General features: G+C 35.4%; 1 protein-coding gene across 1 annotated transcript; it reads right to left on the bottom strand.

The window, feature by feature from the left end:
* Nucleotides 1-1,326: 1,326 nt before the first annotated feature.
* On the bottom strand, nucleotides 1,327-16,275 carry LOC134841253 (probable ATP-dependent RNA helicase DHX37). The gene is made up of 9 exons (XM_063857109.1): nucleotides 15,818-16,275; nucleotides 10,699-11,073; nucleotides 9,471-10,145; nucleotides 8,857-9,132; nucleotides 5,651-5,864; nucleotides 3,904-4,091; nucleotides 3,358-3,702; nucleotides 2,277-2,711; nucleotides 1,327-1,939 (listed from the first exon to the last, which is right to left on the bottom strand). Exons 1-9 carry the CDS (start codon nucleotides 16,194-16,196, stop codon nucleotides 1,389-1,391), a joined length of 3,438 nt encoding a protein of 1,145 aa, XP_063713179.1. The 5' UTR covers nucleotides 16,197-16,275; the 3' UTR covers nucleotides 1,327-1,388.
* Between the last annotated feature and the right edge of the window lie 194 nt (nucleotides 16,276-16,469).

Here is a 16,469-nt window from a genome sequence, read left to right on the forward strand (position 1 = left end):
ATTCGATTTGCATCCAATTTGACTCGTCTTTGTATGAAACTATGGCGTATTTGTCTAGAACATAAGCTCGACAACATCGGTCGAATGATGGGTCAACTAAGTATCTGGGTTCTTGTTTTTGCTCCAAAAAAACTCCATCGTCGGGTGGTTCAAGTTTGGCTTTTTTAGCAGCTGGTGCAACTCCATCTTCCTGTACATTAGCCATTCTGAAAACCAAAACAGTCATTTTCGAACATAGCAACCATGAACACAAGAGTTGTAAAAATTCCAATGATCGGAAGTAAACAGAAAAAAGATACTGTCTTAACTTCTGAAAAAATCTCAACTTCCGAACTTCAAAAAAAAATAGATGAATTTAGAGCTCGTTGAATTTCTAGAACAATTTATGATTGACACTTTTTTTGATAAAGTTAATCCAATTAGGTACGGTACGTTCATCTTAATCTGATTATGAGTCGGTTCAACTCTTAATCAGAAAACTAAATATCAACTGGGAATTTAGTCTTCCGTTTTTGTTCTCTTTACGGTGCTGCCTAAAGATCTATTGCGTACGATGTTTTTCATGCGCTACTTTAGACACCCCCAACAAGAAAGCTCATACATAATCACCTGTACCCCCATAGTGAAACCTTTCTAGTCGTTAATCCGATTTCAAAAAGACATTTAAAAAACTCAATTTCGGGAAAAACGGTCTGAAATTTTTTATTGCTATTCAGACTTAATTTCTCAATACAGTGCTAGAATAGCGGGAAAATGTGAGTTGGATGGAAAGCGCCATGCCAATCGGAGGGGCTCTTTTTCCTCCCTCCCCTAGCTGTAGGTAACATTCTGAGCTACTTGCACAGCGACCGAAGACTCTTCTCTTTGAAAAATCTATACCATTTGACAGTCCAGTTTGCATCGATTGCATTCCTTATTACGAATGTTCAATTACACGATTATTAGGTTGTAATTACATGTTCAACATGTTGACAGTCCAGTTTGCATCGATTGCATTCCTTATTACGAATGTTCAATTACACGATTATTAGGTTGTAATTACATGTTCAACATGTTGACAGTCCAGTTTGCATCGATTGCATTCCTTATTACGAATGTTCAATTACACGATTATTAGGTTGTAATTACATGTTCAACATGTTGACAGTCCAGTTTGCATCGATTGCATTCCTTATTACGAATGTTCAATTACACGAACATTAGGTTGTAATTACATGTTCAATTACACGAATAAAATTCAATCTATCGTATCAGCAATTGAAATTCTCTCAACTTGCAAGTCTTTTAAGCCTTCCATCGTTTTCTCTTCCCTGTTATAAAACAAGATGAGTTTTATTGCATTTATATTGATTTGACTTACATCAACTCAATCTGACAAATATCAATCATCAGTAATTTGGGGGCCATTTGGCCTGCACTGAAAACGTACAATCAACTGGCAGCCACTGCAAAAACTCCTTCAAAAGAAAGTTCGAATCGACTTCCCACACTTCTTTCAACCTCGCCTTTGAGCAGCTCTGTTTGTTGACCAATGCGTTCACAAAAGCATCGACCTTGGGTTGCATATGCCCCCATGATTTAATTAAAACTTTCGGGCTTGATTCTAACTTTGACTTGTACTCGTCGAAAAATGAAAAAACCTCTCCGTTTAGCAGACATTCAGCGAACAGTTTGTAATACTTCAAGTTGATTGGATGATTGTATATCTGAGCTCTGATTGGCCAAGCGTTGTTAGCATACGTGCATGTCATTTCACACTTGATTGTATCCGTGTCTGTGTCGTAAAATGGCTTCGGGTGTTCGAGAGGTTCGGATAAATTAATCATAGACGGAAACAGATACGGTAGCCAGGTGTCTTCAATAGCTATGCAGTCTTTGGCGTACATTTTGGAGGTCTCGTGGATCTCTTGAAAGGCGATGTATTCTGGAAGTTCCATGGCTGAAACAGATAATTCAAATCTGACCAAAAGCTTTTTTTTTCGAAAAAGAAATCAATTTTCGTGGACTTGCTGTTCGATAGTAGAGTTTGCCTTCCTTTTAACAAAGGAAATGAACTGAACTTAAAAAGAAATCAAAAGTCAAACTGCGGAAAAGAAAATTTGAGCCTGAAAAAATGTAGGACTTTTCTTTAAAAAAAAAAAACGATTTTAAAACTACAAGATTCACGATTTGAGACCATGGTTGAAAAATACTTGCATCGAAACAAAACACAAGCTTAAAGCAGGAATAAACAATTAACAGAGATTAGGAAACAAAAAAGATGCTTCAAAACTAACCTAGGACAGAATGCGGATGTATATAGACAAATCCTTCCAAGTTAACTGCCTGGTAAGCATTTTTTCCGACTTTCTCCTTAACACCGTCTTCATCATTTTTGCCCTTTTTCGCACCCAGAAGTTGTTTCAATTTATGCTCTTTTGAATCATGTTCGTCTGAGACAACTCTTCTCGCAATTTTATCACCTAAGCCCGACAACACAATCTGGCGCAAGGTGTCCGCCTCCTCTTTAGATGTCAATTCGTCTAACTTCATCTGTAAACTTAACTTTGAGTCTTGAGGGAGAAATTCGTTCACGTTGTCTGTGAGCTGTGCTCGGAGGGATCTGATTTCCAGCATCGCTTTGAGACGCAGACCGTGTTTCCTACACCACATCGGGCTTCCACACACCTTTTCAAACTCAATTATCGCATTCAACAAAACAATTATATCACCTGAAACAAAAAAAATAATCAAAATATTCTGTACTAACCTTTTGGCAACTTTTTCGCATCTAAGTTTACCATTCTACTTTCAATTGAAAAAAATAGGTTTTGAACAAATCTGCACTTTAAACAACAGTCATTTAAAGGGCATTGTAAATGAAATATTTTGGAGATTTAGGTTCAATTTCAATTACAAAGTAGAATAGGAGAGAGAAAACATAAAACACATCTTTCTGGGGTGTAGTAGACAAAAACATGCACTGGAATACCCCCTAAACTGACTGATCAATTTGAACTTCCCCCTTTTTTATTTGGATAAAAACTCCAGCCATTAAACTACTCAACTCTGATTGACTGAAAGTTTCAACTTACATAGAATTCATTATCCTACCCCCTAACACGATTTCGGGGGAGGATGAGGATGTTACCAGGGATCGAATGTAAATTTTCTGCAAACCCGAGCAACAAAACCCAATGCACGCATATAACGTGCATAAATGGTATATTCCTCTTCTTTCCTGGATGCGCTACTCGCCACCCTAAACACCTTGGACGTTCTTCAAAGTGTGTTAAATTTGTATATGCTTGGAAATTAATTTATTAATGAAGCTAAATTTCCAGCAAACTCAATCTCAGCAAAAGAGAGCTAGCTCACCTAATCCACGCATATTGGGAGACCCCTGCCACTTTTTCATGGTCTCTCGGATCAATCTGTTCCTTGCCTTCCGACTCGCTCCATCCAATTTCTCAGCCACCTCTTTCTGATTTCCCAAATTAGACGGATTCACAAACATCTCGCGTACAGTGAAAGCAGAAACTAATGCTACCACATACGGCAACATATTTTTAGATGATGAGTTTTTACTAGTCACGTGTTGGTTTGATAATGCCAACATCTTTGCAAATCTGGGTGATATGCCGAAATTCGTCATTGTTCTGCCGAGATCGTTAATTGCGTAAGATAACTCTCCTTTCTTTGTTTTCGACTTATTCAAAGCGCCTAGAATAAACGAACAGTAATTTCTCAAACATATTTAACTCAACATAAAGCATTTACTTACATGGTATTTATCTTCATTAAAAAAAACGAACGCGCACTCACAAAGCATTTCCGAAATAATTTTTAAAGGTTTCCTAAAAAAAAAACAATTAATCTTAACCTAAACTTTTCAAAAACAAAAATCAACCGCAGGACATTTACCAAGATGATTCAAATGCAACTCTGCCCCCACAATGGCATGTCTCGAGGGTGCATTTGGAAAGGGGAAATTGGCCACTTTAGTCAGACCCAGACTCTTCAAGAGCAGCACCAGATCGTCAATCGGGCGACTCAGAATTTCCGGCTGAGAGAAGGATGCAAACTCTGTGAACACCGCAGAAGAAAACAACCTGCAAACACAATTAGTTATGAATAAAATAGTATTAAAATTTAATTCAGTAATTAGATACATAGTTAAATTCATTACCGAAATATGAAACGTGATTAAACAAGAACTTTGGGCTCTTCTCCAGTTCCCCCTTCCATTTTAGCTGAAATCTCATTTTCAAAGGCATTTTTAAAAAGGCTTTTGACTTTTTTGATTTTCGAAGTTTTGGGTTCGGTTGTTGTTTTTCCAAATCAAAGCCAATTATAGTCAATAGGACGTAAGATAAAACACAGAGGCGAAGCGGAACTTCGCAACACTTGCGATGCAAAAAAAAACACATTCCGCTAGAACTTCGTGAATGAAAAAAAAGACAGAATCAAAAATATTTCTGAAAATTTAAGTTGGAAATTTTTTTTTGAAAAGATAAGTTGACAAAAGTTGATAAATTACAGCTACAAAAACTTCATAATTGTATCGGATGAAGTTCATAAACAGGCCATTATAAATGGAAATCATTTACCGAGCGGCAAAAAAGGAGACAAACTCAGAGTCGAAACCTGTTGAGCCCAAAACAAACCTCTTGTCATAAAAAGTTTTTTACGACCCCTCCGAACTGAAATATATAATCCCAAACCTATATATTTTGCTCTCGAAATTACGTAAATCTAAGTCAATACCACATAAACTGAATTTTTTGGAATATTAAAAAACGAAGAAAAAAAAAGAAAAAAAAACAGACTCAAAATCAGACATGGTAAATTTACAAATTTGTGAAGTTCCGGTTATAGTAAAACTGTTTAAATTGGAACAAAACCCATGCTTTAAAAAGTAAAGTAATAAAAACCCTACCAGATTTTAAAAAAGTCTTTAAAAACGGAATATGAACCGACAGAAACAAGGACGAAAACGGCGAACACGAAAAAAAATTGATAAATTTTTTGAAAAGATAATTACTACCGGAAACGGCTTTGAACTTATTACTTATTAAGTATCTTCTAGAGGAAGATACAACTGAGATATCTTCCTCTAGAAGTGAAAGTCGTCTAGAAGTGCAGATCTTGTGGACAAAAATGTTAACGGGAAAAAAGTCTAGTACCCGATTGCAATACCGTTGGTTATCGCAAAGCTAAAAAGTAAGATGGGTCGATCGATATATAATTTTGAAGCCTTTGCAGTCGTGATTCTAATTTGAATTAAAAATTCCGAAAAATTGATATTCAGCGTCGGAAAACTACGGTTCTAGAACAATGATTTTCAAGCGAAAAATGTTCTCCAGGAAGCTATTAGTAATTCTTCGTGAAGCGAAATCAGTTTATCCTTTATTTTCTCGGAAAAAATGTCGGAAAATTCTGTGCTACCTTGAGCATCCAAATTGCCTGTTTTAACTTTGGATTAATTAGCAGCACGTATCTCGAAAGTTATAGCTCTGATGTGATTTTCAAAACTGTGAAGCGTCAAGTATCATTCAATGCATTATAGCCACGATCACTCGCCTCGTTAAAACTTTGCTCATTCGGTCTTTTAGGCACAATGAGGCCTCTCTTTTATTGCTGTTCTTTCGAATACTACTCACTCTATTACCTGTAGCAGTGGCCTGGTCCAGTTCTGCCGGCCCTTCCAGCCCTCTGGTCTGCAGATGCCTTGGATATCCAGTCCACTACGAAGGCAGACACTCCTGTTCTGGTGTCATAGACCTTCTTCTTCTCCTTACCAGTGTCAACTACATATTTCACATTTGGGATCGTCAGCGACGTCTCCGCCACGTTCGTTGAAACCACACACAGTCGTGATCCCTCTAGGCAAAAGAACAGGAAATCTCAGAGCACATCGGTTTCAGTATTTTTAAGTCTGTTTGGTTCATTTTGAGCAGTAAAATTGAGGTTTCGGGTCGGTTTCCGTAAAAAATGCATCTCAAAATTTATATGAAACGGCGGAATTCCTATATCTTCCTAAAATATATACCGCTAGCTTCAAAAAAAGTTATACTAGCATTGTTATTAGGGCAGGTTTCAACAAACAAGATACGAGAAATTATCGAAACTCTGAATTCAAGAGCCATATGCTTAGCCAAAGAATTCCGTCTTAGCCACACGCGATTCTTTATATATTTATATTTCATGGATTATATATTTTCTTTTTGGATATCAGACAAGGAAAGCGGTCTAACAAACGCATAAACTGTAATGTGTTGCTTTGGCTCGAGAAAAAGTGGACACATCTGATACTACTATGCTCGCGAGCGCGCTTCCATTAATACAATCTCTTTGCTTTTCAACCCTCAGTCATAGCGTCTATCATGTCCGCCTTTGTCAAAATGATGCAAGTTTCAATCTGTCAAGAGAGCAAAAACTTTCACTTCGCGTTTCTTCGACGCCAGGAAAACTTCACAAGGCGTTTTATTTGAGTCTAAACCATGGGAGAAGTTATTAATGTAGTAATTTATTTCACTTTTGGTTTCCCTCGGTCTGTGAAAAGTTAATATGATATGTCTCGCGCTGTCATTCGATCAATCTACCATGTATCGGTAAAAACTTTTCAAACGGCCCAAAAATATCGTTTTTCTGAACGGTTCCCATCAAAACAAAATAAAACCCTTTATGAAACAATAGTATAAAAAGATTTGGAAATTATCAGGAAAATACAAAAGATCGAACATTTTCATTTTTGTACGCAAAAAGAAATCATTTTTGTACGCTTTTGCCATTTTACTCTATTTTCTAACATAAGCACGCTAATTTATCTTAAGCCCAATTGTGTCGTAATAAGTTCTATTCTTTGGTATACTAATTCAATAACGAAAAATTTAACCTGCACATATTTGGCCACGAACATACCAAAAAGCGAAAAATGGAAACGATATCTGGAAATTTTCATGATAGCATTCCCACAAATTCATAGCCACAGCTATCACATTTGGCAATAATTTGATTTATCCAAGCAATCATCACAGCCACGAAGTCTTCCCTGATCGATCTGAAGCACAAATTCTTGCTCAGCACATGAAAAGATACCAAAATTTAGCCAAGTGCCGGTATACAGCAGTGTATTTGCAACCACCTGCCTGCAATCCGTGGCGGACGAAAAAGCTCAGCAATTAGCTTTACCCTTCTCAATCTGCAATAAACAGGGCTCTTAATTGACAGAAAACAGTGGAAAGACCCTTCACCCCACCAATCGTTGATGGGCATTTCGAAATATCGAAACAATTTGAGAGCTTCTGCCTTTTCGACAGCGGTATCGAGGTTTTCGAAAGACGGCGACCGCCAAAATGTGACTGCTCTTGCGTCAAACCGAGACTTATTGCTTGAAGTTGGCACTTTCAAATATGCCCAATGCAATTTGGTAAATATTACACAACCTATATTTAATTGGCAACGAAATTTGCAATTAAAAATAGTCGGATGACTTTTTGCCCGTTCATGCTTTGATCACATTTTAATTTTGAACAATTTATTTTACATTGCTTTGAAATTTTCTTCACATGAGGCAACTATTTCCTGATCAAAGTTAATGGTTGTTTGATATCTAATCGGAGTTATTCTACGGACTTCTTCAAAGACATAAGGTAAAATTTTATTTTAACAAGCGTAGGGTAAACAGGAAAAAAGTTGGAACGTAGGTTAAAATGGCGCAGAATAAATAGGTAATTGGTAAACTGAAATGAAGTAAATACTCATGTATAACCATTTGAAAGATCCAGTAATTCGATTTAATAAAGTTTGAGCGGAACTATGATTTTGCGTCTTTATATTATAACGTGCGTAGAGTAAACTGGAATAGCTTAAGTTGGAACGTAGGTTAAAATGGCACAGAATAAATAAAAAAGGGTAAATTGAACACAGAGGCGAGACTTCGCTTCGCAAACAATAGCAAGAATACGACAAGAAGCAGCTCTAGAAGTGCAATAAAAATTGAGAAATAAGCCTCGAATTAGCAAAAGTTCGGCTAGGTCTAGGATTCGATATGCGACCTACTGCAATCAAGAGATTTTAAGTCTAAAGCAATAATCACTCAACCACGCACGCTTAGCCACCGACAAACCTAGTCACGAATAAAGCAGCTACATATGCTAATAAATTGCCAATGCCATTCAGCAAAAAGTGGCACCAAATACAAATAGACACAATTTTGCAAGTAATAAATTGGAATATAACAAACTGAAGGCATCCACACCAACTTTGCATGTAGCAAATCGCAAAGCATAAAGCCATATTATTTATAAATTATGGACTTCAAAAAATTGCGCGATGCACTGTAAGAAAATTTCTGAAATCGAGTTTTTATTATGTTACGTTGTTTTAAACAAATAGCGTTTTTCAGTTCAATTGATGAATTAAAAATGTATCAACTGTTTTAACTTACTAGTATTCGAATGTCAAAGCACAAGCTATCAAAAAGCTGTAAAGGTGCCCCTAAAGTGGCACCAATATTTGCAATAGACTAGAAAAAAAGAAAGTTCTTTATAATACACTAAGCTGACGCTAATGTAAATAAGGTAAAATGTCATGTATAACCCTTTGAAACAACCAGTAGTGCGACCTAAAGAAGTTTGAGAGGAACTATGATTTTGCGTCTTTAGTCAACCAAAGATAAAAACGACCAAATTTTTGAAAGTGCTTTAAATTCCGATTTTTGTACAATAAAACATATCCTTTAAGCTGCATGAAAATCAAAATCTTTCTTTGTTGATACTTTAATTATAAAACTGAACTATCAACTCGAATTTTAATTTAAAAAAATGGGGAAATCCACCAAAAACATTCACACTTGAATAAACCACAGCTTACCTGGAGGTGGCTCAAACACTAGTTTCTGTTCTTCAGTCGGCAAAAAAGAGTGCAATGGTAAAACATACAGGGGACACTGTTCATCCGCTTTCGCCTGATTAATGTCTTTGTAGGCTAATTGATCATTTGGAACTTCCGCAGAGCCTACTTCTCTATTTTCATGTTCTTCATCTCGTTTTTCGCTTTCTTTTCTCTCGGCTTCTTCGCTGAAGTTCGAAAGTTTCAACCTTTTGGCAGATTTTTTCTTTTTCTTCTTAGCTTTCAATGATTCATCGCCTTAAATCAGTCCACATTCAAATCACACAACAACTCATGGCTTCAGACAAACTATTTTGTTTTTAAAAACAGTCTTTAGAAGCAAAAGTGCAGCTTCCGGTAGAAGCCAACAAACAACCTCCCCAAAAAGCAGTTTAAGGAAAAAAATGTTGCCTCGTCTTATATTGGAAATATCGGCCAATGAGAGTCGATATTTCACACGCAGCACAAAACTGTGAATCAAATCAAATGTTTGCGTGCAAGATCTCAACTTGGGTTATGTGGTGGGAGGGGTTGAAAGATATTAGCTTAGATTAGTACCTCCCAGATTAGTTTCAAAAGTAACGATAAAAAACTACCTGATTTGGATTCATTTAGTGTTTTCTTATCATCAGAAACATTCGCAATTTTTTCCTCTCTTGATTCGTCCTTCTCCTCTTTGACTCTTCGTGGAAACGTGGCTTCGAGCCATTTAGTCAACAATGCAATTTCGTTCTTTCCAGTCACAAACACCAGAATCCCTCCCCCAGGTAAAATCCGGTGCAACTTACACACCCTCTTATACGCCTCTTTCAAGTACTCATTCTCAGCTGGAGTTCTTTTCTGAAAATGAGCAGTCACCGGAAACTGTCTCGCTTCGATATTCACAACTGGAGGCGGACTTTTAAAAAGCAACTTATTCTTCGTGAAGTCTTCCACTCTCAGCGTCGCAGACATGATTACAATTTTGAGCGGCTTCAAGTTTCGTTTCTTCCTCAGTGGCGCAATTCTAGACAACAACCCAATTAAAATATCTGTAAACTCACTTCTTTCATGTGCTTCGTCCAAAATCAGCACTGAATATTTTTCAAGCAGGAAATCATCCTGCACTTCGCGTAACAAAACTCCATCAGTCATGAATTTGATCTTCGTATCTTTAGTGCAGTTTGATTCATATCGTATTTTGTAAGAGACGATTGAGTTAGAAAGGTTCAGTTCTTTTGCAACTCGATGACTCATTGAAATTGCAGCCACACGGCGAGGTTCCGTCACACCTTAAAAAGAGAAAAAAAACTCTTTAACTTAGAAACCACACCCCTTTTCGAGCAATTTTTTCTTCTATCAATTAGGATACGTCGATAATGAAAAAACGAAAAAAAATATATCCGGGCAGGAATGGCAAAATGACAAAGATCTCCGCTTCTATCCATCAAATTTTGGTATTTCGATGACCATCATGATCCGTGTTGCATGCAGGCGAGTCAACGTTTTTGAACCAGGAAAACAACCTAAAAATTGCATGTAGTACTTAACAAAGTGTCACAACAGCGGTTTCTAGAAAGGATTTGAAGAGCTAGTATGCTGACCCTTTCCCTCGCGTCACAGATACACTTTTTGAATCTAACCAGAAACCGTTACAAATACACTATTTGAATCTAACCAGAAACCATTCTTTAAAACAAAAATCACATCTTCAAAAATTTGAGATAGGCCGAGCGTGCAGTTGAAGAGACTATTCTGACAACGTAATTATAGAAGATCTTACTTTAAAATAATTGGAAGCATTTATTTCCTCTTTTTTAAATAAAATGTCGGTTTTCAAATTACCTATTAACCCATTTGAACAGTACCCCGCTTCATACAGAAACTGAGGCACTTGCGTAGTTTTTCCACTTCCAGTAGCACCACAAATTATACACACTGTATTTGTGGCCACTGCCTCTAAAACTGTATGCTCCTCACTGGTTATGGGCAGGTTATTTCGAGAAGCAACTACTTCATCTGTGCGGTCGACATTCACTCTTCTTAATCCAGTGATCGTGTCTTCGCCAGTTGGAAAAGGTAAAGGTTCGTCTTCATCTTGGTTATGAACCACTTTATTCGACTCTTCAATTTCATTCTCAGTTGCTTCTAAGCGCTCTATTTCTTTATTCAAATCGTCCCACTTTTCCGACATAGGTATGTCCACTGAAGCAGCAACTTCTGCAAAAAAAAATTTCAATTAAGCCAAATTGCGTGATATCTCACATTATCAGTAATTGGTAAGACGAAGTTCAGCGCCCATGAATTCCTCAATTAACTAGTTGGATCGTATTTTCAACACAAACAGAACATGCAAACTCAATTTCTGAATACAATATAAAAAACGAAACAAAACTATTTGAGAGCAATTTAGTTACGGTCGAAGATTTGGCAAAATTCAAATAATGAAATTTAAAAAAAATTCGAAATAACTATAGATACTTCCCCTGTGATCTTTTTTTTTCAAATAAATTCGCAGCGCTGAATGAGTTAGCAGCGCTGTTGTGGTGAATTAAATCTCTATCGAGAATTTCATTCCTACAAAATGAACAAATAAGCAAATAAACAACTATGAACAAATACAACAAATAGCACAGAATGAACCGACCACATTTTCAGAAGAAAAAAAACATTTTTTTTTCAAGTTAGTGTGTTTTTGTACGTCATGTGATAATACAACTATAAGATGGCGTAGAAAAATAGTGAATTAGGCGTAAACAAATCTATGGGTCCTCAAAAAAAAATTTAAATTCAAATTTAAATCCATTTTTTGCACGAAAAGTTTTAAATGTTTTTGACACTTTTTTTGCCAGAGAAAAGCTAAATGGAGCTTCCTTTTAGTAAAATCAATTCTTCTATCTTAAATTTCCAATTTTCATATATAACACACGTAGCCGAACGATTCACATGCTCGAAAATAGACAAAATCAAAAATTTCAATTTTTTTTCGTCAGTAGAAAATATTTTTGGAATTTTTTAATGTCGTTCGAATCACGACCAGAAGAGCTTGAAGATTATATATCACTCGACCCCGTCCGATGATTATTTGTGATACCTGACTTTGAAAAAAAAATGAAAAAAAAACAACACACCCGAATACAAAGTTCCGCCCCATTTTCAATGGTCAGAACAAAAACATAGCCAACAGATAGTTGGAAAACAGTCAAACGCAAGGAAACAAGAAACACTGTTTTACGAATTTAAAAAATATAGCCAACTAACAGTTGGAAAAGAGTAATGAACGCAAGTAAACAAAAAAACTGACTTTGTTGAAAAAATCTTAACTTTCGAATTACAAAGAAAAAAAATGGATGCCCTTTAAGCTCTTTGAATTTCTAGAATAATTTAAGACAGGCGCTTTTTTTGATAACATTAACCCAATTTGAGAAAACTGGATCAATAAGTAAAATTTTTAATCCACTGGAAATCTAAAAATTACATTCCACTTTCGAAACTAAAATTGTTCAGGTTTTTTGCGCCATTTCCACGTTCGTAATTGGTGAGTGGTATTTACGCCTTTTTCAGCAGATGAATTTGAATTGAACTGAAAAAGTGCATATATACCAAGGTGCTTTCATGAAAGCATCAATATGTATGAATGGACATCTGTAGTTATTAGAGCATTTTAAGACTTTTTAGCGAAAAAAAAAAACAAAAAAAAACATCAGCAAGACCTATATAAGAGTCTTCACTGCGTTTATTACTCTAACCTAGATGGCCTTTAAGCTCTGCAATTTTCAAGAAAAAAATATGATCAGCACTTTTTTGACAAAAATTAACCGAATTTGAGAAAACTGGATTATCAGTTAAAATTTGAAGTCTGCAAGGAAATCTGAAAATTAAAACCCAATTTCAAAACTAGAAGACTATCACATTTTTCGTGGCCTTTACTTTTTTGCTTTTCAATAGTGGATTTTCCCTTCTTTTTAACAAAAAATGAACTCAACTTAACGATTCAAAAATCCATGTGCAAAATAAATAAATTTTTGAGTATATATAAGGTCCTCAAAGCTTATTTCTTAATTGATCGAGGCGGCGATCAATAACTTGATTTTTCCCTGTAATCAGTCAATTTCCCAATAAATCGCCAAATATCTAATAGTTGTATAATTGCGATGCAATGGATATTTCACAACCACTAGCAGTTCATTTACGCAGAGGCGAAGCGGATCTACATTTTAAACACAGATACAACATGAACAGTAACAATAAGTCGAAAAAAAATTAAAATGTGAAAATGTGAAAGGTTCTAGTTCATAAAATCCGATAGAAAATAACTACGGGGCCCACATAAAGCTAGGAGAAACTGTTCGATAGTTTTGGAATCTGTTACAATGATGCAGAACAAAATGGGTAATATCAACAATTGGACTTTGACCGAAACCTTGTTGTTTATCTACTAAAATAATTGAGAAGACTAAAAATTTCTGGGAAAAAAAGAATCTTTCCGAGATAAATTTTTTATTACAAAAAATTGAGGAGTCTCCGCTTTTGAAGGAAAAAGCATCGCAAGCGGTTCTTTCGATTGAACCCTTCATCTCAGATTTCATAGGGTAGTTTCTAAGAAAAGTAAGAAAAATTCTTTAAAAAAAACGTTCAAAAGTTCAACAACTTGACTTTTCGAAATCCAAAACAAATTTCAGCAAAATAAGGACATGGCCGTTTAAGCAGAGAACACTTCCAAAGTTCGCTTTCTCGATTGAACACTTAAGCTAAGAATTAGGTGGGTAGGTTTTGAGAAAAGTTTCAAAAAACGGTACAAAAATCAAGCATCAACATTTTCGAGGACCAAGCCTTTTGTGTTTATTTTTTTTGAAAAACCGCTTATGCGGAAGAAATTCACACAATCTGTTGTTTCAATTGAACGCAATAGCTCAAGATATGAGGGGGCAGTTTTCGAGAAAAATCAAATAGTTTTAAAAAAAAAACGGTACAAAAACCAAGTATTAACTTTTTCGAGTGCCATAACTTTATGTTTTAAAAAATTTGGCATTGCCGATTGTTCAGGGAAGCTTTCCATAACACTCTTGATTCCATTGCACCAAAAATTTCAGCCTTGCGACGGTAGTTTTCGAGGAAAGACAAAAATTCAAACAGGTCAAAAAAGCAAAAATTTGACTTTTCCGAGGGCCATAACTTGTCGTTTTAAAGAACTGAATGTAACCGCATATGCAAACCGTTTAATCCCATGAACCCAAAATCTCAATTTGAGAAAACGAGAAAAATGAAAAATTTGGGTCAAATATTCCCCCCAAAGACTTTTTTGAAGGCTGTATAGAGTAGGGCAAAGTAAAAAAAAACATATTAGAAAAATGAGCAGGCACTTCGATAATCAGGAGTTCTTTTTATTGATACTTTTTCTGAAAATCTAAAGAGTAGTTTTCTGCCAAACAACAAACTTTAAAAAATGAAAAAAATGGAAAAAATCAAAAAACCCAATCACATACATTTCCATTATACCTGATTTTGTCGAAAAGTAATTTTTCGTCATTCAAAACTACGCAATATAAATTGACTAAGCCGATACAACCAGAGCCGAAACCGTTTAATAAAAAAAACTTAAAACAACAAAATTATTCGAAATCAGACTTGGTAAAATGACAAATTACAGAAGTTACAAATTACGATGATATTTAGTACCATAAAAACAAATGCCATTTAAAAAAACGGAAAATGAGCCGACCAAAATTAAGACGAGAACCACGAATCCGATAAAAAAATATTAGATAAACTAGCTAATGTCCAAAATGTACACCACCTATTTACTGCCTAGATAAAGTGATTTTATTTTAAATTGAACATGTCAGCAGCAATTGTTTCAACTGATTTTATTCACCTAGTTGTTAACCCGAAAAAAGTCTACCTTCCGATTTGATAATGCTTGATAATCGCAAGCTTAAAGTTACCTTTTTACCACATAGCAAAATTCTTTGAAGCTGTCTGGCCATTTCGTCCAGGTGGTTTTTGTTCCGACCATTGAAAATGGGGAGGAAGTTTGTATTCGGGCGTTTTAGTTTTTTTTTTTCATTTTGTTTTCTACGCAAAATTAGTTACCATAAATATTGACCGGACTGGGTTGAGTGATATATGATAAAAAAATGCTTTTTCAGTAGTGATTCGAACCACATTAAAAAAAAATTCAAAAAACTTTTCCAATGTCGAGAAAAACCGGTTTGAAACTTCTGACTTTTTTTTGTCTTAATTCGAGCGAATAAAGCAAGCAAAATCAGCTACCACAAATAATCATCGGACTGGGTGGCGTGATATATCATATAAAAGCTTTTTTAATCATGATTCGAACGACATCAAAAAAGTTCAAAAAAAATTCCCAGTGTCGAGAAAACCCGGTTTGAAATTTTTTCGTCTAATTTCGAGCGAGTGAGCAGGCTTACATTAGCTTATTTATGCTTAATTTAAGCCTTGAAAATTTAATTTTTCTTTAATGAAGTTAGTTTTTGGAGTTTTTAGCTTCAACTTATGAATCAAAAACTTGGAAAAAATGAAAAACTATTTAAAAAAATTTAAAACTTTTTTGTTTTTCTTCTTCTTTGTCTTCAAAAATTGTTTTCCAATTTGCATAGTTTACATGATTGATGGAAATGCCTAGGCTCTATTTTTTCGCTCAGATTCCTTTATCACACCAAGCCGAAAAAACAACACTAATTGGAAAAATAATTTTGTTGTAATTTTTTAAGACTGGTCGGAACATTCTGAGCTATTTGGACAGTAACCGGCTATCCTTGCTCAACTTTGTATATGATTGCTTGTATATATGAAAGAAAAAACTCTCATATTGGTTGAAAATGTTCACATTCACATGAATTATTGCTGGTTTATCTGCTATTTGTTAAACAATCCATTTTTTGCACTTTATTAACTACTACGCTCAATTTACCGGTTAACTTTTGAACACTGCTGAACTCACCTTCTTGTTCCGATAATTCTGCATCAGAAATTTCAATATCGCTGTCTTGTGCATTTGTAGGCTCCGATTCCTTGGCTTTTCGCTTCTTTCCATGCGTTCGTTGTCCTAATGAAATAACACTGTCAAGATTCTGAATCTCCACTTGCGGTAAATCGTCAAGTTTTGAGAGCACAGATGCTCGGTTTGCTTTCTTTTCTCGCCGTGAAATCACAAGCTCAAGCTTTTTACGCTTCCTTTTACTAAGTTTCGCTTGGACAGGGGCTTTTTTTACGTAGTTTTTAGGCTTTTTCTTAGATTGTCTTTCAATAACTAGCGCATTAGAATCGGTCAAACAATCATTATCATCCGCTATTGGAGCATTTTTAACCTTCTTGCCCATCGATTAAATCAGATAGCCAACGCTTTCTGTAAAAATAATTCCGTTTCTTCTGAAAAAAAAATACAGCTGGAACAATGACTTCCAGGGGATGAAAACATAAGGGACATAAAAAAATGGTCCTTAGAAACACCCCCTGCAGGATGTATAAGCCAGTAAGAAAATGAGTACTTGATTACTATAGCCAACTGACAGTTGGAAAAGAGCCATGAACGCAAGGAAACTAAAAGAAAATTGACTTGTTCTTTTGAAAACCTTCAACTTATGAATTTCAAA

This window comes from Symsagittifera roscoffensis, chromosome 3 (genome assembly GCF_963678635.1).
Source record: "Symsagittifera roscoffensis chromosome 3, txSymRosc1.1, whole genome shotgun sequence".
Taxonomy (NCBI): domain Eukaryota; kingdom Metazoa; phylum Xenacoelomorpha; order Acoela; family Convolutidae; genus Symsagittifera; species Symsagittifera roscoffensis.